The 27,351-nt window shown below is 42.9% G+C and overlaps 1 protein-coding gene across 1 annotated transcript in view; it reads right to left on the bottom strand.

The window, feature by feature from the left end:
- Nucleotides 1-1,408: 1,408 nt before the first annotated feature.
- GRIN2B (glutamate ionotropic receptor NMDA type subunit 2B) overlaps nt 1,409-27,351 on the bottom strand; it is a 252,762-nt gene continuing 226,819 nt past the window's right edge. The window contains exons 11-14 of the mRNA XM_025204807.1: nt 10,492-10,652; nt 7,516-7,703; nt 5,711-5,949; nt 1,409-3,310 (exon numbers count right to left, since the gene is read on the bottom strand). Of these exons, the coding sequence (XP_025060592.1) occupies nt 1,409-3,310; nt 5,711-5,949; nt 7,516-7,703; nt 10,492-10,652 (2,490 nt within the window). The remainder of the gene's footprint in view (nt 3,311-5,710; nt 5,950-7,515; nt 7,704-10,491; nt 10,653-27,351) is intronic.

Raw genomic sequence — 27,351 nt, 5'->3', positions numbered from 1 at the left:
ACTGCACATTCAAAAGCATATGCATGTATTCAACAAGTGTGCACCCTCCCCTCTCAGTTATGCAACCAGACCAGACATTTAAACAGTCTCCTGCCTCTTCCATACATGTTCCCTGGTGCCTCCTTTCTCCTTGTCACTACCAATATTAGCAGAGAGAGCTCTATTCCATTTTATAATACATTTCTTCCTGCCCGGCAAGGATGGGCAGGGAGGAGAGTTAAAACCCCTTCCTGTTTTGACCCCCTCCTTTTCAAAAGGATGTAGCCAAAATGGAGTTGCCATCTCCTGAAATGACTGCAGCAGTTCATCCCCTTTGTTCTTTTTGTGCCATCTTTCTCCTTGCCTTTTCCCTGGATTGTCACGTTTTCTTCCAATTGTTCTAATGGGTTTGTTATCCAAACACCACAACTGATCTGTTTTATTTTTTTCTCTCTGCAAACATTTCAAGTATAGTGTTATCATATATACTCGTGTAGAAGCCAGCTCATGCTTTGAGCCATTTTCATGATTTAAATATACCCAAAAATGAACAGGGGTTAATTGTTAATGAACAAGCTAAGCCTTGCCTCTCATCTTTAGGTGCCCCTTATTTCAGGGCAGTCAGTATCAACCCCCAGCATACTCAGGGGTTTTCCTGACCTCAAAGCTGCTCAGCATTTTTTCCATCCCTCACATTAGCCTGTCCCAGATGTGATAACTGCATTACCAGAACTGAACCACTGGCCAGACCCGCATATAACTCAACCTTCCCGCCCCTAGCAAATTATTCAAAATTCCAGAGGAAATTTCTCAGCATATATGCAAATACATGTTTCAGCCCTAAATCCCCATGATCTTCAGGAAATAATTTAACAAGAACCACAATATAATTAACATGTAAGTGCAGCAAGCCAATCCCACCTTGTTTCCTCTTCATGCCTTCATTTTTTTTTCTAAACAGTTTTAGGAAGAATTGCCTGAGCAAGCATTTTCCTTCGTGTCCATTCCACCTCTTCTGCTCTCTTCTTCTATACACACATCTGTGTATACCTTCACTGTTTTCAGTTAAATAAAATGAAACTACATAGCCACTGCTTCCACTCATGTACCCTCCCCTGACTCACCCCAAACCTACACCTTCTCCGTCTTTGAAACAACAAGATACCTGACTCTTACGTCACGGGACATGTGATGGCCAGCAATGGAGGAGAAAGGAAGGAGTGGGAAAATGGAAAGATATAAAGGAGGTGGGAAAACAAAGAGGTGGCACTTGTCACCAGTGCTGCCCTAGATAGAACTCAGAACTCCAGTATTCCATGAATAAAGAAAGAACCAGAAGAGTAGCAAATGGGAATCAAGTCTGATCCCACCCCACCCTCCCACACTCCAATTTTCCCCCATGACCCCTTCCCACATTCCTTCCCCTCACTCAAACATCAGACTCAATACTGGAGAGTTTCTCATAAACATGCCCGTTGCTGGAGCCATTGAAAGCCCTGGGGTTTTTGTTGTTAGGCACACAGGGGTTGGACTGGTTCCCTATACAGATGTCCTTCTGGAAACGGGCTGGCACAGCCCCATGAAGGGCTGATACCACCGGCTTGTTGGTGGTGACGATGGCTCGGAAGTCTGGCCTGGCTTTGGGCCCCCCTGCCACCACAGGCTGCCTGAAGAAATAAGATTTGCTGCCGTGGAGCAAGCATTGGTCATCCCCAAAAGTTGGAATGAAAGGGTTTTGCGTGACCCGGTCAGGATAGAGCGACTTGCTGAGCATGTAGCCACTGCCGCCGGGGTTGTTGTGGTGGTGGTAGCTGGTGGCGGGCACTGAGGACTTGTTGTTGGCAAAGGTGGTCTCGTTGGCTGGCATCTCAAACATATGGGCATAGGGACTCCCCTCCAAAAAGCGGCCCTTGTCCTTCAGGCTTACACTGCGGGGGGCCAGGGCTGATTCTTCCTTCTGCAGGTCTACGAAGGTGTCATAGGAATGCTGCCGGCGAAGCTTGTTGCGGTTCTTCTTCTGCACCTTGGAGGCAGAGTTGGAAGGGCTCTGAGGATACTTGGAGGAGGAGGAGGTGCTGGTTGGCACTGGCACAGGGGCAGGCGGTTGGTCCAGCTCTTGAAGGGAGTTATCCTCACTGATGTCATAGAGGTTGCCTGCTTTCTTACACGCCTCACACCGGATGCATGGCTGGCGGGTGGAGTTCTGTCCCACCACTGTTGGAGTATAATTGTGCAGCTTAGAGGGGCAACTACGACAGAAATTAGCCCCAGTCCGGTCCTCCCAGTCTAGGTTGGTCAGATTCTTCTCCCATGGTGCCGGCACCCCACTCACAACACCATGCTTGTGCTCATTGGCGCTTCCAAACTCCCCTGATCCATGCTTGTGGTGGGCCCTGTTGGTGCAGGCTCCTCCTCCCCCTACAGCGTCACGCTTGAACTCATCTCCCCGCTCTTTGTAGATATCTGTCAGGTCCACATGCTCCCAGTGCGGCGAGTTCTCCTTGGCCCGGAACTGGTCCAGGTAGAAGTCTCGTAACCCTTCCTTGTCCCTGAAGTAGCGCTTGTGATCGGGGGAACGGGGTGGGCGTCGGCGGTAGGCTAGTTCAATCTCATCAAATTCCCGCCGTGACTTTGCTGAGGCTGGACGTTTCTTCAGGCTGTCCTTATACTGCTGCTTCCGCCGCTTGGCAGCATTACCTTCAATGTTGCCATAAGTCACCGTGTGGGTGGAAATGTCAGAGACATCTGAGCGGATCAAGTCATCATGGCCCCCTCCACCACTGTAGCGATCACTCTTGAAGGAGAACTTGCCATAGAGATCACCTAGCTGACTGTGCTTGGAAGATGGCAAACCAAGGTCCAATGGCTTCTTACTGATGGACCTTGGCTGGGCACTGAAGGGTGGGTTGTCACAGTCATACAGTCCATCAATGGAACTGGCACTGCCGATACTGTGGGGCCGGTGGTGATGGTGGTAGTGGTCCTGATACACATTACTATCTTTCAGTTGCAAGTTGCCAAAGGTCCTTTCTACCTCACTAATGTAGTCACTGAAGAGGTTCTCCTCACAGGGAGGGTTGTTATAAGACTTGCAATCAGAATGAGTGAAGCTGCGGCGGTGCTCAGAGATGTCATAGACTGATGATTCACGGCGGATAAAGTCCAGGGCACTCTGCGGTGAGCCATTGACCCCTGACAAATTGGCCATATTCTTTGCCGTGCGGAGTAGGCGCAAGATGTTGGAATGGGTATTGTTCATAGTTGCTGTGGGAGAGTTCATCGCTGACTGACGTTCCTCAATAGCTACACCATGAATGCAGCTGTAGATACCCTGAAATGAAATGGAACAGGAAGAGGTGAGTGCTTATGCAAGAGGAGAGAGATATGAGAGGTACAGGACTGGGAAAACAACTATGAGGCAGAGAACAGTTTGTTCTTGCCAAAGACCCTAAAGTTGAGATCAAACTTACATCAGCAACATACACTTTTCTCTCTGTCTTGCTCCTCCTTTCTATTTATTTTCCTTCCCCTCCATTTTTCTTTCTCTACTTTGTTCCTTTTTACTTACTCCTTCACTCTTCTTAGATTCCCTTTCTTTCATTAACAAACAGTTTAGAGGAGAAGGACAAGTCTTACTGGACAGAACTAGACTAAGACTAAGACAAACCAAGTTCACTTCCTTACCCAGCTTAGCCACAGACTTCCTGTGTGACATTAAACAAGTAATTTTGTCACTGTGTGACTCAGTTCCCCATCTGTAAAACGAGGATAAGAATACTTTCTTTGTCTGATCTATTTAGATATCAAGTCCCCTGGGAGAGAGTCTGTCTCTGATTACATTTGTGTGTGTACAGTGCCTAATATAACTGGGGCCCTGAGTTCAGTGTGATCTTCCAGGAAAGATATTAATATATAAAATTAATTACATTTTATTAAATCGTAATACTTTCCATCTGGAAAGAAGCTCATTTATTTGAGGCATAAGAAATCAATATAACACAAGATCAGGCTCCTCTTCCAAAGCCAGTAATTCCAAAGGCAAAATTGTCTCTTCTGCAGGATGTAAGTAACAACCACTAAAGTCAATAAGAGTTACTCATACCCAGTAGAACTCCAAGAGGGGCAACACCACTATATATATTATATTTGACAGCAAGAGCAGAATTTCTGTGCTGGGCGCAAGAGTTGAAGACTATCTAGTTTGGTCCTGAATTTACCCTCTTACAATACTGAATCACCCATGAAGGAAACTGGTTAAAAAGGGCATACATACAGGCATATTAACCATCAGCCCAGTTTTAAAAAAAAGAAACAGAAATGATAGAGCTGATGAACAGATATTTAGGTATTTAGAATTTGGATGAATGGGGAGCAAAAGAATTTTCAATGGCTTTCAAGTTAAATCTAACAAGGTTAAGAGGACCCCAGATGGACATTCCTGGAAAGCCCCTGTGCAAGCCCAAAACAGACAGTGCAACATCTTTCCATGTTTCCTGAACCAGTGCTTCTCAACCATGATGTAGAAAGATTACATTTAGGGTGAAGAAGTAGCTCAGTTTACATTATTCACTCCTTGACCTCCCAAATTGAGGCCATCATTTTGTGCCAGTTGCAAGGTGACACCAATACTTTATAAAAGGGACTGGTCAACGAGTCATTTCACATAGATCCCTCAACAAGTAGATGGTTAAAGGCTCTCAGTCATACCACCAACCTGGCCCAGATTTGAAGGTAATCTAGATATGAAAGAATTTATAGTATTTTAATAATCTATTTAATATTAACAATCAACTGACACATTCAGTTCCCGATTCCTAACTTGGAATCAAACTAGAACAGCTAACATATGACATAAGAGAGACTTTTTATCCAGACTCAGCTGAACTATCTAATATCCCCCAAACAGTGCAGTACAATACAATGTATGCCTCAAACAACCATTCTTTGACGCCCTAAATTCCAAAGCAGTGGGCAGTGATGTCAGAAACACAGAATTATGACCTCTTTGCAGGATGGGGCAGGAGGAGGAGCAAGGAAGTGGGACACAGAGGTCTACATCAGTAGCAAAGGGATCACACAGAAATGATTCACTGAAAAAGCTACCTCATATGTAAATGTTTGCCATGAAGGCAGATTTTGCATTAGGTGTGTGCTGAAGACAAGTGATCCTCCTTTTGGGAGGGACTTTTTGTACGGTTCACAACATGATTTTTGGTTAGAAACATCAGTGTCCACAACGACCACAAGCCAGTGCTGATCTGCCACAAGTTTATCTATAAAGCTCCAACACACAGAGCAACAACAGACTTCTCCATTACTTCTAAAATTATTGACTAGAGCCAAAGGAAAATTGGTTCAGGTAGAAGAATCAAGAACTGCCCTAAACTTCCTCCAGGAAATCAACATTCTTTAAGGACATTTTGGAGGGTTAGAAAAATAACACACTTTTTTTTTTTTTACCTTGTCTTTTATTTCCCCAACTGTTCCACCATTATTGGTTCCAAATGAGACCAGAATTTATTAAATACTCTGAGGAAAATGCAGACTTCTTAAGGAAAGTGGTGGAAACCCTTGTAATATTTAAAATAGACAAAGCACTGGATATATATTATGTTGGATGTGCATAATTGAGACAGTCAAAATAATCTAGTAGGACTTCCTATTTTTTAACTTCTATAACCAGATGACTTAACTTCCCCATGGTTCCTTTGCATCATCTGAAGACACTCACCCTGCTGATAGAGAAGACCATACCAGGCTTGCCAGAGCAGACACCCATGAAGCAGTGACGGAATTGCCAGTAGAAGAGGTGCTCACAGATGAAGGTGATGAGGCTGAGAGCCATGGCTGCCCCCAGCATGTAGAAGACCCCTGCCATATTGTCTATGTCAAGTTGGCTGCTCATTACCTCATTCTTTTCATTATGACAAATGCCAGTGAGCCAAAGAGCTTCCAACTCCTCCATTTCTCCTAGAAAGACAAAAGATAAAGCTGAGGTGGTTCTGTGCTAATTATAAACTCCAAGCAGTAGCAAACTGGAATAGAAGTTGGCCTCAAGTCTTTTCTACTGTCTGAGCTCTGGTTTTATAACTGCAGTCTGACCATGGTGGAGTTCTGTCCATATAGCTCCTTGCCTAGCACTTCTGGCAGGATGCAGTGTTCATAGTAGTAAGAGATGTAGTGATTTGTTGGAGGAGAAATAAAAGGACAAGACTCTGCCATAACCAGATGCTAGAATGAAAGGCTGCATTATAATACACACCTGCCAAACTACCAAACTTCTAAAAGAACTGTTAAGGAAATTCCATTCCATGTCAGTAGAGACGTTTCTTCTGAAACTTTTCACTGTGGATATCAGATCAGTGGAGGGAGAAAACAGCCATTACTACAGATGTTTAAAAACATATTATTTTTCTCAATGAAAATATCCTTGCTCAGGTTTAAATTCACTGACATTTCACATTTTAAATTTTCCACACAATTCCGTAACTGGTTTTTGACTAGCTAAAAAAATCACTTATTAAAATATTTCCATATTATATTTATTAAAATATTTTTCAATTTTGTCAAAATTTCAAATTTCTATTTTTGATCAGCTCAAATTATCAACAACATATACCAAGTAACAATAGAGCTTTCCTAGATTACCTGTACTGCACATTTATCCCTATTACAGTATGCTCATAATCTATGCAAACCTTCAAAAACTGAATTCTGGGAATACTTTTCAGATTTTAGGAGAAACTGGAGGTTAGTCGTACTTTTCAGGATCAGACATGAGATCTTATGTTCATATGGTATTACACTGCACAGTCAGGTACATTGTGGGGGGTTTATACTTTTCAGAATAAGCTTTCAGATGGTAGTTAATTCTTTGCTAAAATATATCAGTTCTAATAATCTTCCTGTATTTATTTTCCTGTACCTTTATTTCTGATTTAAGAAATCTATTCATTTACACAATAAGATAAGAATTTTATTTTTCCAATAGAAGTGTCCTGAAAGGAGTGGTATGGGGAAGGAAGGGGGAAACAGTAGAAAATTCTTTCCAGAGTGAAGCTCTCATCCCATCGACAATGTACCATATTTTTTTTAAGTAATACCTAATAAGGATGAGGGCAAAGTAGTTTGAATCCAGTAAGCGCTGAAGAGCTCTTCAAAATTTACTACTGAATTCCTAATGGAATAATTCTTGCAAAGTCCATTTTTACTAGTGTCTTTGATTATGGCCAGCAACCTGGAAGTACTACTAATTCACAAGGGAAAACCTGCTTTCACAAGACTTCTGAAAGGAAGATATTCAGGTAAGCTTAAAATACACTTCTGATCTGATGCTTACCTTTTATCAAATCTTTGAAACTGTTTATATGTCTGCTCATGTGGCTCTATCTATCTTTTCATTGGTAACCTGTTTTTATTAATCTCCCATTATCAACCAAGTCTAAAACAGTAAGGTAGGGACGAGAGCAGCAAATTCCACACAGATAGGATCTAGCAAGATCAAGGAAACCCAATCTTTTTGTTCAGATCACTTACCATCACCAAAAAGCTGAAGGATGGCAAGGTCAACCTGGCGCTTCCAGCCAGAGTCCTTTTGGATGGCAATGCCATAGCCTGTGGAGGCAAACACCTTCCCACTTCCAATTGTTACCAGTTTACAGCCCTCGTCTCTGCCAGCCATGTAGTTTAGCACTGCTGCGTCATAAATGAAGGCATCCAACTTCCTGTATAGGTGTAAGAAAAAAAGAGGGTATGCAGTAAAAAAAAGATTCTATGCAAGTTCAAATCACAATACATAGTAATTCCCTTTCCTTGCAAAAAATGTGGTTTGCTAGCTATGGATGAGAAGAACCAATCCAGATCGAATAATGTATACTGCATTCTGAAACTTCACTAAGAGCAACTAAAATCTGAGCCTTGAATCTTAATTTTCAACATGGAGGAGATTAGGTAAGGACCTATCTCTGTTTTCCTGACTTCCAACATGGTCTCCACTGAGGTGATGTGGAAGAAGAAATAAAACAAAAACTATTGCAGGGTCAAGGATGAATAAAGAGGAAGATAAAAGAACATCTATAGTCATCTTAAATGTCCCAGCAGATCTTTAATGATAACAATTGATCAGGTCATTGATTGATTTATGTCTTAACCATGAAGATGGGTATTATCACACCCTGCTTGTAGAGCACTGAGGCTGGTCGGAGACTGGACAAGCACCTAGCTATGGTCATCTGACCCCACAGCCCTCTTTCCTGCCCATGGCATGGGGTCGGACTCAATGACCTACTGAGGTCCCTTCCGACCTTAACGTCTATGAATCTATGAGGCTATGTCTACACCACCTTTGAACTGTGCTAGGGAGTGCAGTGGTGAAGCATGGCACGGCCATTCGGCACACGCTACACTTTGAAAATATTTAATGTAGCCATCCTTCGAGTGGCACTGGGATATGCCTAGAGCATTTTGTCTCGGGTGTACTAAATAGCACATGCCCAGGCTACTCTAAAGACATCTATGTTACACTTCTGGGGTGTTGTATATGCAGAGTACAGATGCCCTGAGAAACTTATTCCAGATTCATTTAGAGAACCACTAATGTTGGCACTGTGACTAGATGACACTGGTGGATGTGGTTTGGAGATGTCAGGTAGCCTTTCCTTCCTCCCAGTAAATATTGATTATTTGGGAAAGAAACACCAACTCAAGGAAATATGCTTTACTGGTGGCAGGTTAGGGTGTCATGTCTTGTGGTGTGTCAGGGTTGATGACAGTTTTACAGAGAGTTTAGATTATGGATTTGTATAAATTGGTTTGGATAGGGATGATCCTGCCTCTGATGACCTCTGGAGGTCCCCTCCAGCCCTAATTCTCTATGATTCTATGGTTTACATCTTCCAAATAACCAGAGATTGCAAGAGAGTAAAACTTTCTGCTAAATATGAAATGAAGAACTTTCATCTTCCAACCCTTTCACTACCATACCCACCCACCCATTCAATCCTGTCTTGAGCGGGTGGTTGGACTAGATGATCTCCTGAGGTCCCTCCCAGCTCTACTTTTTCATGATTCTAACCCCTATGGGAGTGCATGTATGTTTCCAAGGTAGTATCTTAACCATTCAGTTCAAGTTTATTCCTAGGGTGTGGTCTATCCCAAAGTTAGTATAAGTCAGTGTTGACTTCTACCTGGTATATATTTCTAGGATGACATCTCTCTCATCTATATATTTCCAGGACAGAGCATATTTATTTCCTGGATGACGACTACCCTGGCGCACGTTCATTCCCAGGATGGCATCCAGTAATTGTACAGTCATTTGTAATGGGCTACGCTCCTCTGACTCAGGCAAATGGGTTAGAAATATTCAGTCAATCTAGTAATTAAATTGGCTGAACATCCTTTCGTACTTCAGAATGAACCTTATCAGAGAGTGCAGTGCTTCTGCAACCCAGAGTGAGACACAAGGAGCAAAGATCTTGTTTTTTCCCACAGGGGTTCCTTTCTTTTTTGGTGTCCTTGTGACAAGGTATTTAGCAGAATTTGCAGAATTGTTGGAATCTGAAAGGACCAAACCACGAGCAATTCTATTATGGCCTCGGACTTGTGATTTCTGGGCTGTCACCCCTTCACCTTAACGCCCGCACCACCCCCTGTAATGCTGAGTTTCTGAAAAATCAATCTGATGTTTGACATGGAAGGGGCTGTCCTTATCCACAGAGGATAGGGACTTATGAAAAACAGCAGGGTTTCTGTCTGCTCATAGAGGACATCCTGGTAGCTGTTAGAATGGGGCAAAGGGCTAAAAGCAGACAGTATTTTCAGTGAGTTTTTCCCTTTCTGCTTCCCAAAGATCTGTGAAAAAACTCTGATTTCATATGTATATATATATATATATATATATATATTCATGATTCAAAGACATTTTGACAGGCACTTTATGCAAAGGTATTTTAGCCTCTGGGTCATTCACAAACAAATTACTTTGACTATGTCATTGCCTATATGATCTTCATTGTTGCTTCGCCGGCCTGTGACATTTAGGCTCCCTAACTGACTTAATCTTTCATGGAATAAAAAAGGAATCAAAACAGTATCAGGAGGATTGTGCAAACATTTCTGGGACAAGCTTTGGCCACAAAGTACTGAAAGTACTGGCTCTGCAAAGGCATAGGCGTCTCCTCATACATAACAGCTTGTACCAGCAAGATTGCTTGTACTAACATGTATGCAAATAAATATTCACATGAGGTTCGCTCTCTCCAAAAATATTCCTGTGAACAAACAAAATCAAACAAAATCACTTGTATAGATATTAACAGAAAACTATCAAAAAAAGAATTGTGAGTAGCATCAAAACAAAATTGCCTCAGTAACTGTTGTAGTGTTTGTGATATTTTGGGCACTTCGAAAATCATAGAAAATAGTCACTGAAGCCCAACAGAAAATTCTCAGACACTCAAGACAAGAAACCAAGCTTACATTGTGGACAAATGCAGAAGATGGCAGCCTTACCCAGTTTTCAGTGATAACAGTGCATCCCCTACCCCCCTCTGATTGAACTTCACCATGTAGCTATGCATTTCAGGGTAGTTGTTGCGAATGTTCCTTTCTGTGCTGCCATTGGGAACTGTCCCAAAGCGGAAAGGGGGTGAGAAGTCATTAGGTTTCTGGAACTGGAAGGAAAGAAAAAGTGAAAACTTCTCAGGACTTTCACCAATAAATAGTAGTTTTCATGAAATAATCAATTTTGTTGAACAGGAGAAAGTTTTGTTGGGACACAGAAATTAGCTACCATCTTATTTAAAATAAAATGAAAGGATGCTTTCAAAAACTATAGCCTCTGGTTAAGAATCCGAGACCGAAACCAACCAATATAGTTTCACTAACAATACACAGTTTATACAAAAGTTCACTAAGGAGTCTGAATGACCGCCCCCCCAAAAAAAAATATCAGCTTCAAGAATGAAAAATAATATTTTTTAAAATCTTTTACAAAATAGCCTAATGGGTGGGTTTGGAACACATGTAAGAAAACGTTTTTCAGAAATTATAAAGACGACTTACTCTGCCAGCATTACTGTATTTTTTAAAATCTATTTTTCAGCTTTGGAACAGACACTGGGCTACCTGGTTCTGTCTGATGGAGAAACAGTCTTCTCATGAAGAAACAGTCTTCTCACAATCCCTCATACTCAAATTAGTAAACTGAGATTTTGTTTTCTAACTTTTGGGTGTTTCTCTTGACTCAGAGTCTAAATCCTATTAGAGCTTTGCTTGTTTCTAATGGCAACTGATGCCTGAAACAAAGATGGAAGAAGTAATCCTCCAAGTCCTTTGCTGCTCCCAAGAAATACAATCATCATAAAACTCCCCCATGACCGTAAGGCTGTAAGATTTTATATGCCACTTGCTTAACTCAAGTCACAATCAGTGCTTTCTGGGGTTTTATGAGCAGTAAAATTTAGCACTGCTGATTATCAAGGCTTCTTAAAACCCACAGAACAGGCAGATGGGAAGAAGCACAGAAAACTGCAAGCCAGGAACTGAATAAGTAGTAAAGAAAAAAAATATGCAGTGGTCAGTCTGGTAGATAGAAAAATCTGTCCCTTGGTTGTGCAAAGTGTTATTTTGCATGGTGCTCCCTGCTAATTACCATCTTTTGACCATGCTTAGTGAGACTTACAAGGGGCAACATCAGATCTTGGTCTAATGGGCGAAGTGACCAGATATTATTGAGAGGACAGACTGGCTGCACATAAGTGTTTACACATGTACCACTTATGCTGTGTGTACAGAATATACCAGATCCAGTAATGTGTACACTGCCCTGTGCTGTGTAGAATAAATTAGTTCCATAGCAAGCATATCTGTTCAATCTGCTGGGTGTGTTAACATCATTTCACAGCTATTTGTGTGTATCCATCCCCCGTCCTGGATGAGTTAGGGAATCATCTCCCTAGTTAGGATGAGTTTGACCAGGTCGTGTGTGTGTGTGCATGAGACAGAGAGAGAATAAGAAGACGTGCATGCACCATTGCTCCTAAAAGGATGGAAAACGTCAGCACTATTTCCCAAAATACAGGCCTGCACTTAAATAAGTTCTCAAAATGTAAACAGGCAATAAGGTGCCTCTCCAGAAACTTAACCCTCTCCCAAAGGGAGAAGACAAGCTCATAACTATCAAAAATTGTAATGAGAGTAAATTTTGATAGAATAAAATCACTGCAGCATGTTAAAGCTATTATTATTCATCACATTGATTAGGACCAACCAAGCATAGGGCTGACTATGTGAGGCACTATAAAACACATTGGGTGCTTCCTACCTCCCAAAGCTTGCAATCTCAATAAATAAGCTCCTCGACCCCCAGGGAGACACTGAAGCAGAATGAACAATGTTATGGCAGTGAATGGGCACATTAGTCTCATGGTCTTTTCAGGGATGGGCAGTGGGAGGAGGATTTCACTTGAGGATAAACTGAATGGGGAAAAAAAGGAAAGGAAAAGGAGGCACTAGAGGGAAGGAGAAGGGTTCAAGGTAGGAAAGGAGTGGGTAAGAGGGGCAGTGGGGGAGCGAAGCTGGGGTGGAGAAACTGTGAGGGAGAGGAAGGGGGAGAGGATTGGAGTAAACAGGCAGTCAGCACAGAACACAGAAATGCGGTCAAATGCTTCAGAAAGCAGTAGCATAACCAGGGCAGGGCAAGCAGGGCACCAGCCCTGGGCACTGACTGAGGGGGTCCACAATCCCCCAACCCAGCTGAGAATCTACCACAGCCAGGAGAGTCTTGTACTGCCCCTGGTCAGCCACAGAAGGTGGGCAGAACAGTGCTGGATGACATGGAGCGCATCAGGATGGCACGGAGCAAGTGCAATGGTGCTTCCCCCTGGGGGCTTCTGCTAGAGCAGGCACAGCCCTGAACCCAATATGTATGCATGAGAAAGGTGGGGTGCAAAAAAGTCAGTAGGATCAATGCCCAGGAAGCCCGGCCATGGGGCTACTGATGCTGGAGCTGATTAATGGTGCTACAGCAGGGGCAGCAATAGCACATGCAGATAAGACTTCCCTTCCCCTAGCCCACCTCCTCCCCCCATCTACGATGGTCAGCACACTCTTGCCCTATGCTCCCTCCCCCCCATCCCTCCCCCACGAGGGGCTCAATTTGCTCACTACAGCTCTGGCAGAAAGTTCTCTGAACATCCAAGATCTCTGCCTTGGTTGCTTCTATGGTTGTTCCTACTGGCTGGAGTCTTGGCTAATTGTTCCCCGCAGGCTTTCCCATAGAGTCAGGTGGCAAAAGAGAAGGGAGAGACCACCCAAGTGTGTGCAGGGGGGTTCCTCTGTAAAGCTCTGCCTCTGGGCAACACTGGACTGCAGCCCTTCCCCAGTGCAGCAGTTGCAGCTTTTGCCACTTCTACAGCTGGTGGTTGGACCTAAAAGGAATAGTCACATCTATTACCACATAATGTGCTGTAGAACAGGACACTGATCCCTGAATCTTCCAGAGCACCCCACCACACATGAACAGCCACATTAGCAACAGCCGCACATCAGTCTCTTATCTCTTTTCTCAATTCGTCTCTCAAGTTAAAAAAAAAAAAAAGTTCCTAAGTGACGGAAACTATCATTCCCTCTGGCTATAAAAGGTTGACCCTAGAAAATGGACCCAGTAAGAATGCCTGCAAGAAAATTTATTTACATCCAGGTATTTTCTTGTGAGCTCCCCCTTCTCCCCCTCCACTCTCACCATTCAATCAAAGACAAATCTCCATATGCACCTTAGAGAAAGTCTCCCACTGCAGTCCTGTGGAGAGCAAGATATGAAATTATATGCAAGGATCCATACGATACCCAAAAGCAAAGATCCTTGGCTCTAAAGCTTGACAGGAACACACATAAATATTCATTCCCCGACTCCTGGCTTTGTGTTCATAACACTGAAGGGAATCGATGCCCAACTGCCACTCACCAGTCCATAGGACCCAAGAGAGAAGGGAAAGGCTTGGGAAGGAAGAAAAGTCCTCACTATTAAAGGAAATAATATCCTTTATCACAAGTTAGTTAGTCAGTTAGTTCCTCCCTTTTAGCTTGGGCTTGGAGAACAGCATCACAACCAACATCCCTAGGTCTGGGGCAGAGCCAGAAGCAGTAGGATCAATCAGAATATTTCTGATCCCATTGCCCCATGATGTGGCATGCAGCGAAGGAGCGGAAAGGTTGCTTGATCCCCCAGAAAGTACTAGCGCTGCCTACCTAGGGAAGGTACGCACCTCCTGCTGGCCTAGGAAAGCACCGGGATAAGGGATCTCATCTCTTGGACATCCCTGGGAAATCCAAAAAGGCATGGCAGTGCTGCAAGAGACCCCACCAAAGGAAGATCTCCTGGGTTGTGCCTATCTCTGCAACTAGCTTAGAAGATGTCACCCCGCAAGGAGGAGAGGCAAAGTATGTTGCTGTGCTATCCTAGGAGTAGACAATATAAGATGGGGCATATATAAGATGCTATGGGAGAAGCATTACGTGGAGAGGGTCTCTGCTGGGCCTCAGTCAATATAGATCTAGAAATTAAACATGGGCATTTATGCACAGGGTCAGCATCTAAATCCCAAGCTCCTAAAGATCTCCTATCATTTCATCTTAAGCTCCTGAGCTACAGAGGCCCTGAGTCACTGTCCCCCTACACCCAGGACTACAGACCTCTATACAACTCCCCTTGATACCTCCAAAAAACAGTGTGGACCGAATAATAACAGCAAGAGTTGCTCTTGCCTCCTTATAGGTAAGAAAAGGAAAGATGATACAGCGGTAGCACAAATGGAAGGAGAATCTGTGACAATGGAGAGTCACAGGGAGCAGATAGCACAGGTGTGTGCTGACAGTGCTGATGCATATAGGGAGGCCTAGGACTTTTAGAAGTAGGGGATGTGAGGGCAGTGTCTAGCCCTGCAGGAGTGGATGCACCCTTGCTTCCAACCTATTCCCCCAACCAGGATAGGCAAAGTGTGCCATGGGAATAGCAGCTATGGACTTTTTTTGAGGCCCAGAAGCATGTAAGAATCCCCCCCCTCACTCTTAGCCCCCCCCTCTTCCCCTCCATGCTCCACAGTACCTTTCCTTCCTTGCCATCCCATTTCCCCTCTCCCTATTTACACCTATGGGCACAGTGAGCCCCACCTGCCACCATCACTGTCCTGCTCCTACCAAGGCTGCAGGGAGCTGCTGAGCAGGGAGCCAGGCTTGGCTAGGGACAACTGTGGTGGCAAGTAGGTTTCCCTATCCTTACACCCACTCCCATGCTGGCAGGGAACACCCAGGGCAACTGGCAGGGAGGGAGAACTACCCGCCGTCACCACTGCTGCCATTCCCTGTTCAGCCTGACTCCCTACGCAACTCAGCTGGAGCAGGGCAGGAAAGGTTCTGGAGCTCCCCTGCCCCAAGTCAGCAGGGGCAATGGGGGCATTGGCAGTAGGGAAGCAGGGGAATGAGAGGCAAGGGGGTGTGCTGCAGAGCACGGAGGGGCAGAGAGGAGATGCTGAGAGATGTGGAAATCTTACCTACTTCAGGACTTTGAAAGAAGTTCCCAGCTGCTGTCCTGCAGCATGGCCTAAAAAGGGGGAGCGATGCAGTCGCATCATTGCACCCCCACTGGATCCACTACTGTGAGTGTATGTTTCTCTGCTTGCCTGTGTGCCTGTTTCATGGCAGGGAGGCCCTGTAGTGCTCTGTGTGGATGCAGGACTGTACGAATGCTCTTTTACAAAGCGTTTCTGTGCAACTGTGGCTGCATGTGTATTGTTGTCTTTACACACATAGAAGCCCAAGAGCTACTCCACTCTCAATTCCTCCTTCCTCCCTCCCTCCACAAAATTGAGAGGCAACAAATCACAACCTAAGAGTGGCTTTGGGAGGGTATCCTCTCTGAGGTGGAGCTCTGAAAAAGCTACTGCTAAGACAGGGGCTGCCAGCACATTCATAGCTGAGAGTCTCTTTTCTGCTCTCCCCATCTCCCTCTATGAAAGCCTTCAGCAGCAGCAGGTTAAGTGACTTGTCTGGCAGTGCAGTCTCATTAGCAATTTGGAACCATGCCGTGCAAAAGGCAGCATTGTTCTCGGATGTTTGAATATCAATCTGCATAATGAAACAGGTGATAGGGTTTCTTTCCATTCAGGCAGCTGTGATTGGCAGGGATAAGGGGGTGGGGGTTAACTCTAATTGGCCACAATTAATATGATGAGATTTTTTTTTATCCCCTACAAAAAAGTACATTGTCTATCATGAAATTGTCCCCTGCAAAAAGTACATCTGCACATGTTTGTCTGCCTGGTATAGGCATTGTCTACAGTAAAAAGAACTTGCCAGCATAGTTTCAACCAGTTTGCTCAGCAGAGTAATTGCTACCACAGGGATTTTTTTGCCAGTATAACTGCATCTATACTACGTCCTTTGTTGGCAGAGCTCTGTCAGTGGAATGGGGGAAGAAAAATCACTCCCCCAGCTGACACAGCTGTGTCATGGTAACATTTAAGTGCACACATGTGAAATGCCAGTTTTCACACAGTCCATCTAGGGGGGATACCTTTCTTAGTGGCAATCCCTGAGCTTCCTCTCTGCATTGCTCTGAGACAGGTTCTCTGGCTTCAGCACTTCTGCTTCTTTCCACAGTTTTGTCAACTGTTCCACAAGAGTCTGAATCCTTACTGAAAACTCTTTTAGGAAGCTAAACTACCACCAGATGTTTGCTGAGACTCAGGCCAGCCTTTTCCAAACAAGAAAGCAAAGCCTGAATGCATGTGAATGCTTGTAGCATAACCTCTCTGCCTTGCGCACACATCTTGGGTTGATGCTGCCCTGATCTCCTATAGGAGGATCCTGACACAGTCTGCTTATACCTTAATTTTTTGTCTAAAACTCCAGTTACACTGTTTTCAAAGACACTATTTTCTTTTTAAATCAGGTCAGCGGTCTTGCCTTGCATCTCCAAGGTACCCCCCATTTATATGTTGGTAGTTCCTAATAGATGTGAGGAAGGGCACCTGACGCCTGAAAGCTTGTCCAATAGCTCTCCCAACTACGCAGTTGGTCCAGAAAAGTTATCACAAAAAAGCCTTGCAGTTCAATGTTTCCTGAACCATCATGGCTACAACAAAACTCCAAACCTACTCTTTAACCTATGTCTTGTCTAGCTGACTAGGTCTTCAGAGCTGAAACTTCAGAGCTTGATCTGTATTCAGAAAGCACCTAACTTTTTTTTGGAATATAAATTACCATCATCATCATCGTTATTGTCATCAAGGCTTTGGCTGTATTCATTTTCTTTTAAGTCTTGTACACGCAACTACACATACACACATCTTTATCTAAACCAAGGATGTCAAATTCATCCTGAAGGGCTAAAAGCAACCACAGTGGGCCCAGGGCCAGGCAGCATAAAGGAAATACATTCAGGCAGCAGTATGTGTCTGGGGATGTGTGGCAGCATAAAGCCACACACAGGTAGCAGTGGATCTGGATCTGGGAGCATGCAGCAGCATGGTGCTGCATTCAGGCTGCAGTGCAGGTCTATGGGGCTGCCCCTCGAGGGCCATGTTCATTGGGGTCCAGGGACCCTCAATTCTGTGACAGATTATGGCCCACAAATTCTGGTAGCCTGATGGACTACCAGTAGGCCAGATGGAATGGTTCCATGGGCCAAATCCAACCCATGAGTCATATATTTATTGCTATAATAGTGTCTGCACACTGGATTATAACAGCATAGTTAGTCTTAAAGAAAATCACACTTTAACCTAAATTATTTAACAGTAACGAAGCCTGTGTATAGCACAGGCCTAAAAGCCAGTGTTTCTCATTCCTTACTTATTGACAGTTCCTTCTTACAGAGACTTCTCAAGTTTCATTTCTCACTTATTCTCATCACCTCAAGGTAGACACCCGACTTATACATTGCAAGCACTTTTCTTCCCAGGACAGAATTCTGAGTTTATTTCATGAGGCTACCAACTCCCAGTTCCTCATTTTTTTCCATCTGACATTTCTGCTCCCTCCGTTCATGCTTGCAAGATATCACTCTTCATCTTCTCAGTAAAGACCAATACCCTGTACACTGAAGATTCAACAGCCTCATCAACCATTCCATTACCTGACTCCAGAACAGCATTCAAACCAAGGACTCCCAGTGGTCAAACACTAGTCTCTTGACTTCCGTTATTTACACTGAAGACATACATTGCTTTGGGTATAAATGACACTGTGAGGAGACAATGCTAAATCTAACCTATAGCTTTAAGAGATCCTGAAAATGCATCCCATTTCCTCAGCCTTCTAGTCTATCTTATTAACAAATACCCTGTGGCTTTTCAAATTCTCAAGTCTTATTTTGCATAGTGCCTTCTTCCACACACAGCCCTTGATGACTCTCAAGAGAGTTATCCATGCTAATGTTTCTGACTCTTAACAGAATTGGTGAAAAATTAGATTAACCGCCCCCCGTAAGATGTGGGGAGAAGCTAGACTCCCCTTAGAAAAAGCCAAAGGTGCAAGAACATCTACAGATGAAATAGCGACACTGCCAGGTGAGGAAAAGGAACAGACACACTAGGAATAGTGCAGAAGTCAAAAGAAAAAGAGGAAGATCAAAAATAGCACATTTAAAAATAGCTGTCCTTGTAAAATGAATGAGATGAAAGCAGTGATCCATTGGTGGAAGAGGCCTCCATCACATATAATTATTGCCAGAGGAATGCACACGGTGGGACTGTACAGCCTCTTCACCAACTGGACTGTGATACCCATATCAGTTCTGGGCTGGCTGTCTCTGTACCAAACATATTGCTTAAAAACAGCAGGGCTATACAAACTGTTCTCCAACTGGATGGTATCTCAGGCATATGGCTTCATTAACAACCAGATCACCAGGTATTCACTGGGACCACGTAGCCCCTTCACTGCATGATTGCTACAGCTTTGTCAGGGCTAAGCAGCCTCTTCCCTGGCCAGACCCTTAGACATACTACAATGGCAAGGTCCCGTTACTGCAAGCAAACCAAATATGCACCAGAACTACACGGTCTCTTTGCCAACTAGGACACCATGTCTCCAGCATATTGGAGCCTTTTCACCCATCATATAACTCCATACATATCAGGCCTATAAAGTGTTATCAGTGTGTATACATCAGAGCTATAAAGCCCTATCACAGCCATGTACTTAGGTGCCATCAGTTCTCTTCAGCAATAGGAAACTATCCCCATCTTGGGATCACTGAGCCTCTTGACCAAGCAGAAGTCCCTTTGCGTACTAATAAAGGTAGTGCTTATGGGATAGGATCACTATAGGCCTAACTGTTGTAATTCAGTGGGTGCCCACGTACAGGGGTGCAAGCACTGGTGCACTTGCATCCCCTCTTTGATTCCTGCTCCACTCAAAGTTTAAAACCAACTGCCTAGCAGTAGCAGAAACATTTCTAGTCAGGCAACAGTGAGGGAGTCAGCTGACTTCATAGCTCATTGTAATCTACCTGATCCCTTCTAAACTCTTCATTCCACCAGTGTTAATGACCCTCTCCTTTTTAATGGTCTGCCATTCCGCCAATCAAGCTAGCCTTTCTTCTTCTGTGTCTGTTCACTGCTCCTGGTAATGAAGCTCCTACTTCACAGTCCTGTAAATTGCTTTTAACTTATTCCAGTGAAGTTATATTTGTTTTTGCTTCAATTTTAAACTAACTAATATAGCCCTACCCCCCTAGCATATTAGCACAGCTTCTAGTTTAATTTTAACTGGAGAAAAACATGTGTTGTTTTATATGTGATGATACACCAGACCATCTGCACCCTCCCTTTCAAAATTCTAGATCCACCCACACTCACATATGAGTTAAAATATAGTTTTCATAGCTTTTATTTGTGTGCATGCATGTGCAGTGCATGTAGATCATTCACTCTATGAACCACCATCCCAAGTATTAAATGCTACCTGACACTGTATCTTGTGGTCAATTTCACATTAAAGTGGAACAGGCAAAAAGAAGTGTTTCAAAGTAGTCCCAGGCAAGCAAACAACAAAGTGATATGCCATCTGGAAAATGTTTAGGTAAAAAGCTTAAAAGATATGAACAGAAACAGATGATCAATGGGAGAGAGAACACCAGAACTTGCTACTGCTAAAAAGGATAGAGGGGTGACCATGGATAACAATGAGGTATGAAATTTATTGCAACTGCACAGGAGAGAGTTACTTTAAAAAAAAAATCACTAAATCAAAAGAAAGTTGGGGGGTTTTGAGGAAAGGGGAGGGGAGGGTTGCACACATTTCAGGGATGGAGAGAGAAATTGCCCTCTCTGGAAAGGAAAGCCAATGGAGTTCTGTACATGTTAGTGGTATCTTATAGTGGAGTAGGGGGTCAATAAAATTGACATGTTTCTTCTGCAGGCAGATCTTCATATGGACACTGAATAATGCGCACCAAGTGTGAAATATTGGCCAATTCTGACAATGTGTCCACATGGCAGCATCAAAGAGCTCAGTACTTCCACCAAAGGAATAAGCTACACTCATCCACTTTGTGTGCATCAACCCCAGAAGGGAAGCTGGAAGGTTCCATGGGGCACTGCTGGCACCACGTTCAAAACCTATATTTCCAGTATGTGCCTGAGTGGTGCCTTGGGGCACCTTTGGGTTATCCTCACAGCCTTATATCTGCTGCATATGAAAACTGTGAAAGCTTGAACAGTGTCTCTTGCACAAAAATGCAAGACAATGGCTGGGGCAAGACTGGATTGTGGTAACAAGGCTGCCACAAGAAAATCAAACTCCACTAATTTCTACCCAGGAGAACTTTTACAATCTTTTCTCCAATGCCTAATGAATGGTGTTTGTGCCCGAAATCTTGCAATAAAAGACATTTTTTTGCAAAAATCTTGTTGGTCTAATAAAAGCTATCATCTCTACTACAAGTCCTGACTGCCAAACTCTGCTAATGGCTTGCAGCCCATTAGGCATCAAGACAGTGGAGTGCTTGCAGTACCCAATACCAGACCCACACCATAAAAGTGATGGCTACAATTGTTAACAGAGTCCTGACATGTTTGTCACATATGTATTTCCAAGCTAAGAAAGCCGAAGGAAAAGCTGAGACAGTGAAGGCAAGGTAACTACATATACATTTCAATTGAAGTAGCAACTAAAGAAGACAAAAGACTAAATATACATTTCAAGCAAAACCTGTAAAAGGTGTATTGAATACAGGAAAGTAGTCCCGTATGTGACATGCTAACATTTCTCCAAACAGGCAACCAATGTCTAAGGTGTTATAAATGTCTCAACCATTCAATTTATGTCTGGAGTTCTGTAAATAGACTATCACCGGTATGAGCTATTGCAAATTTGCCCCATTGATAAACAAATACCCGAAGACAGGTCTGGTAATACCTCTAAGCATCCTGTTGGACCACCCAAGGCTCATCACCTGCAATTAACCTCTAATTGCAGGGGGCTGCAAGAAACACAAGTTTTCAAATCTAGACAAATCCAAAAACAGGAGTCAGGCAATTTAATAGTTGCAATATGATGGTCACCCTTTTCCTCCCTTTTTTGTTTCAACTTTAATCAGCCAACTATGAAGGAAAAATGCTTTGAAGCTATACAATTAAGGTGTATAAAGCAAGACAGAACTGCCAGCAAAGTGTGTGCAGTCCAGGAAAGACCAAGAAGCCATTCTGCCACCCAGCTGATAAGCAAAGGATCCACACTGTGAGGCTGTACAAGAACCGCTTTCTGCCTGCATTGGGTAAAGATCTCTTTGCAGCTAAGACAATCAAAGACTAATAGCTCATCTTATATTGGAAAAGTCTTTTTCTGTCATTTAGTTTTGTAGCTTGCTTGTGGTATTGTTATTAAAGCCTTTTTGGTATTGATCAACTGGGTATTCTGTCAATTCTTGGAGCATTAGGTTTAAAAACCTGCTTTCTAAGTGCAACAATATCCAAGATTGATATGCGCAGAATGGGCAAGTTGGGCTTATTCCCTTAGTTGCACAACTAAGATCTCTGCCACTAAGGCACAGACATATCCCTTGGATTAAATGGTCGCGTCAAAAGGCTCCAAATGGAGTCCAGACTGATATTAAATAGGTTCTCTAACACGTAGGGAGACTCAATCCCTGCCCTGAACCTTTACAATTTACTTTAGTAAAAAATAGATGGAATTTCAAATTTGCATCTGTGACTAATCAAAGCATTCCAATAACTCCAATGATCATTTCCATATAACTCTTACATTTTAGAGTTCACAGCCTCTAGAGTTGTACGAGGTAGTTTTTCTCTCTCAGACTGTAAACTCATGAAGGAAGGGCCATTGTCTTTTATTTGACTGCTAAGTGCCATGCAAGTTTATGGAGCTATATATGTAATAAATACAAATACACTTAGCTTCTGTCTCCATTTAGTTATTCTTATTCTGAAGTAGGAAACCGGACAAACTTTGTATCAATATTATTTTTATTATTATTAATGTGATTGCATAACTCGCAGAAGTTTGGCACTTTCCAGATTGCAAAAAGCAAGGACCTTTTTTAGGGGGGAGCATGATATATTTTATTGGATCAAGTGCATAATTGGAAGAGATTTTAGACAAGCTTTCAAGCTTCAAGTGCTCTTCCTCAGATCAATTATTTTTCAAACTGCTAAACAAATGAACATATAAGTGGCCAAATGTAGCAGAAGTCTCCAAATGGTTAATACCAAGTAAAGACTAAGAGAAGAAAAAGGACCAGAAAATAGTAACCAGCATCTGTGATGTGCCAGGATAGTGAGGCTAGAGAAAAAAGAAAGCTGTAAGTTAGGAATAGTGCCACTACTTCAGAAACTTGCCCCTCTATTTCAAATGCTAAACGCCCCCATCATTCTCCCATGATTGCACCTCAGCTGCATCTCCCTTCACTGACTCGAGAGATGACTCAAGCCTTACTCAGCATATTCCTCGTGTCATATCTGCTTAAGTTCCTGACAAAAACATATTTTTACTCCCATTAATCCTGAAAAGCCCCATTACAAGTTTGTACTGCCATTCATCCTTGCAGACCCATGGAAGAGAGGATCCTGTGAGACTGAGCCAAAGATAAAGAACATCATAGCTTTATCAGTGTTCTAAGCTTGGGCTGAGGGAGAGAAAGAGGGGAACATAAATAGAGGGAAAGAAAAGAAAGCAAAAGAAAGGATGAAAAACAACAAATGTGTTTCAAAACCCGATGATTTAAAATGTTCAGAGCCTTAAAACTATTGAAACAATTTTCTTTAAGCATAACATGTTTTGAGGATCTCATTAAAATTTTAAAAAAGCAGTGTCCCAGCTTGGGCATACATCTTGTGCTGTAACTCACTGCATGTACGTGGATGGATAAGAAATTCTCATACATTTCAGTAGCTGACCATTTATAATGATGCACAGAGATCACCACATTTAGGGCACAGAGTTTGAAAATTCAGAGTTAATTGTAAATCTGGGCTCTGACTGTCGTGTGTGCTTGCAATTAATTAGCATACACTATATTAAGCAATAATAGAAAGCTTTGCGCAAGTGCATCTAATCTTAAGTAGAAAGACTACATTTAAACAGAAGACAGTACATATTTCAATTTATTTACAGTAATCTGTCTCACCAGAGAAGCAGTGCAGAAGAAAATACAATTCCATTCTATTATATAATCCTTTTTGACAAATAATACATAACAGGAGGGACATGATGCTCATCTAAGGAAGACTGGGTGCAACTACACAAGACACTAACTGCACAGTAGCTTAATAACACTGTGCACACCAGCTAAACCCATGCTAAAACGCTACTGCACAGTAGTATTAGGCTGTTGCACAGTTAGCATCTGTAAAAACCCATGCACCAGTGCTACTGCACAGTAGCGCCAGTTACTGCCGGTATTTAGGTATCCAAGTTCTAAATTTCATGCGCCATAACTATGGTGCATGAATGTGTTTTACATGCAAGAGAACAGAGTTAAAAGATGCTGTGTGGTCTTTAACTATGCACTGTCTGTTCTGTATTTGTCCAGCTACTTCATAACTTCCATGAATGTCTCCTGAACAATGCAAATCATATTGCCATTGAACTGGCAGCATATTTTCCATCTTTTATAGCTGCCACATAAAAGCCTAATTTTGCCACATAAGTCTACACAAAGCCACAGAAAAAAAGGTTGTGTTGGTGTTATGCACCACCTTAAGAGCTCTATGGCTAAGACAGCCAATTGAAATAGTTTCCCACCTTGCATTGCGGATCTGGTGAGGTGCAAAAGCTAAGCCCCACTTCTGCACTCCTCAAGAGACCTGCAGATGTGAAGTTACCCACTGTAACCTCCTCCAGAGCAGAGATTTAGTGTATGAAACCTCACACCCCAGTAAAAGCTGTAGATTTTAATCGTGTGAGTAATATTCCATGAACTTCCATGTAGCAACTCATGAGCTCAAAAATTAAACACATGGTTAATTCCTTTGTGGACTTGAGGGCCTTGTATAACCTAGGTTTATTCTGCTGCATAAAAGAATTGGGGAAATAGTTCATTTTTTTAAATTTGGCTTAACATAAAATGTTGTTGGCAGGGAAAGAAAAATTTAGGGGGTAGCAGTGGGGAAGACAAAAACATTTTGTTTTCAATTTTTAAGTTGAGATAGCCAACTCCAGATGCCTCCGAAGAGTGAGCATTTCACAAGGCTTGAGCTGCTCTGTGCTCTGGCTCTCCTCATGCCACACTTTCCCTTACCAGAGCTACAGCCCAGGTTCCACTACCTGATGAGTGAATCAGACCCCCTGTCTCAATGGGCAGAGAATTTCTTTAAGATTATCTTCTGCCATTACAGAAAACCTCACCCAAGTCCAGTGTTGCTTTCAACAGTACCTAGCTGACTCTTTTGGGACCTGCATAAAGCTTTCACTAGGGCTGGCAACCCTTTCACCTTGCAGAGAAGATGCAGACTGAACTGTTTGACTGCTGAGTTGTCCAGTGCCTTCTCCAAATTTTCCTGTGTTGTCTGAAGGAGAGATACGTTCTTACACATTTTGCTGAGAAAGAATCATAGAGCACTTCACTTTATTTTACCTGAGAACCATGGAAAGTCTCAGGCTAAAAACAGACAACCGGTTTAATGCAGCCCTGATTTGGCTGGGATATGACTCGCAGCAAAACAGACGTGGCAGAGCTGTTTACACACTAGGTTTAAATAGCAATTAACTTGAATTAGCTGCAATTGTTCCACAGAAAAGTTTTAATTTGAATAATATACAGGTATTTAAGCTGAGACATTAAGCTTTGATGTCTGTAAGGTCTGGATTTGACACGGCACAAAATGCTCTGATGCAAATAAAACTGGTTACCCGTTTTTAGCCTTAGTGATTCACACGGATGAGTACAACAGCACCAGTCAGGCCATGATAACTCAAGTATGGCTTTTTAGTGTGGTGCTCATACCTGGGCTCGTTTAACCTGGTGCTCAGACCTGGATGCTAATTACCCACATTGACACTATGGTAAAGACCACACTGCCCTCAATGGGTAGGGAACTTCCCTTCCCAGAACAGACTACTGCTGAATCTACTTTAAAACCCATCACACTGACCTTGACTCTTATCTGCAGGAAACTTCAACTTGGAGGAATTAAATAAAGTGAGTATCTGACTAATTCCCATGCCTGAGCTTCTGTTCAGTTCTCCAGAGAGTAAGGTTGATGTAGTTAGCAGGGAGTGTTTCAGGATTGTTCATAGGAAGAAGAGGGGTCAGAAATGTGGTAATCTTCCTGCAGAGCATTAGCAGAGCCTCTAAAGAGAAATGAGGTGACAGTTCATAAAAGACTGGGTCACTTCAATACCTACTAGCTGGGACCACTGGAGAGAAAGGTCTACAGAAGTCACAAGTCATCTCCAGTTGGAACAGAAACTTAGAGGTAAGGCCCACCATATCTAAGGAGAACCTATGGGAGGGACCATCAGTAACAGGAGCTAACTTGGACTTGAATGATGATACAATGCTGGACAGTATCATTTTCCCTTTGGAGACCTGGTGATAAGTTTACTTGCATCCCTGCTTCACAGGGAAGATGGGGTCCTTTCCCTAATACCTCCATACTCCTGAGGTGTTTGCTAACAGATTCAAGAAGTGTGGGAGATGAGTGGAAAGAAAGACAATCTGCTTTACAGTGAATAGGCCCAACGAATTAGCTTGGCCTATCTAACTTTATGACCCTTCTTTTGTTCCACAAGTGATTGCCATGGACAAGAGTTCCTTGATTTGGTAGATTAGGACAAAAGACCCTAAGAGTTGAGGTACATTAATTTTCCTCTGGACTTTCTGTGGTTTGTCAGCTGCTGTCTCCTCCAGCCCTAACCAGCTAGGAGAATGAAGCCAGGGAAATTCTGGAAGAGGATGAGAGGTCTCAGCTTATATACTGCTCACTCTGGGTGAGATTCACTCCTATACTGATGGCTGCACGTGAGGTTTGAGAGCCACTTGTGTCCCATCTTTACCCTGCATCAAGTGGGTGGGGAGAGGCAGGTATGTTAGAAATACATAGGTTTTGTGGGGGGGCAGACAAGTGAATTTTACCCACAGAGACTAAGGAATCCAAAATCTGCTTGAAAAAATCTGGAATTTGGGTCAGAAATTCTACAAATGTTACTGGTTATTTGTACTTCTTCAGTTGTGAAGCAAGTGAAGACTCATGTAGGTGTGATACACCAAGCTTATTCATTCATCCTATGCAAGGAGCATAAATCTACCCTTCCCCTTATTAGTCATGGGTGAGGCATACACACAGCAGAGTAAGCTTTGAAGAACATATTGCTTGGCAACTTTCATTTGGTTCTAAAGCTATACAATTTTACCCCAATGCATGTCATGCACTGAAAGCAATATATTTGTCTAAAAGTTTAATCAACTAAATGTTCTGTCTTCCTTTTCTGTTCTGATAAACGTGCATTGTAGTGTACAGAATATCAAATGCAAGTATAGATATGTAAACCAAGCGGGGTAGAACTGGAAGAAGTACCTAGACCCAGCATACAGAAGCAACAGTACCTAAAACAGTATCAGTGACATAATTAAGATCCAATTCACTCCTTACATCAGAAAGTGTGGAATTTGCTGCAACCTATTTGATATTTTATAGACTCATGGGCATGAAGTCTGCCTTTAGAAACATGAATAATGAAGATGGATGAGTTTCTGTCTTCTTGTGTCTGCAGACAGTCTAAAATAACAGCTCAGAGGTATGATTTACCTCATTCAACTTAGGGCCATGCCACATGATACACTTAGTATGTATTAAATGCAGTTAAACCATGAATGTCCATGCATTCAAGCAGTAAAACATGTGGTAA

The sequence above is a fragment of the Alligator sinensis genome, unplaced genomic scaffold (assembly GCF_000455745.1).
Source record: "Alligator sinensis unplaced genomic scaffold, ASM45574v1 scaffold166_1, whole genome shotgun sequence".
Classification (NCBI taxonomy): Eukaryota; Metazoa; Chordata; order Crocodylia; family Alligatoridae; genus Alligator; species Alligator sinensis.
Note: the sequence above shows the minus strand (reverse complement) of the source record. Positions and strands in the feature narration are given on the sequence as shown.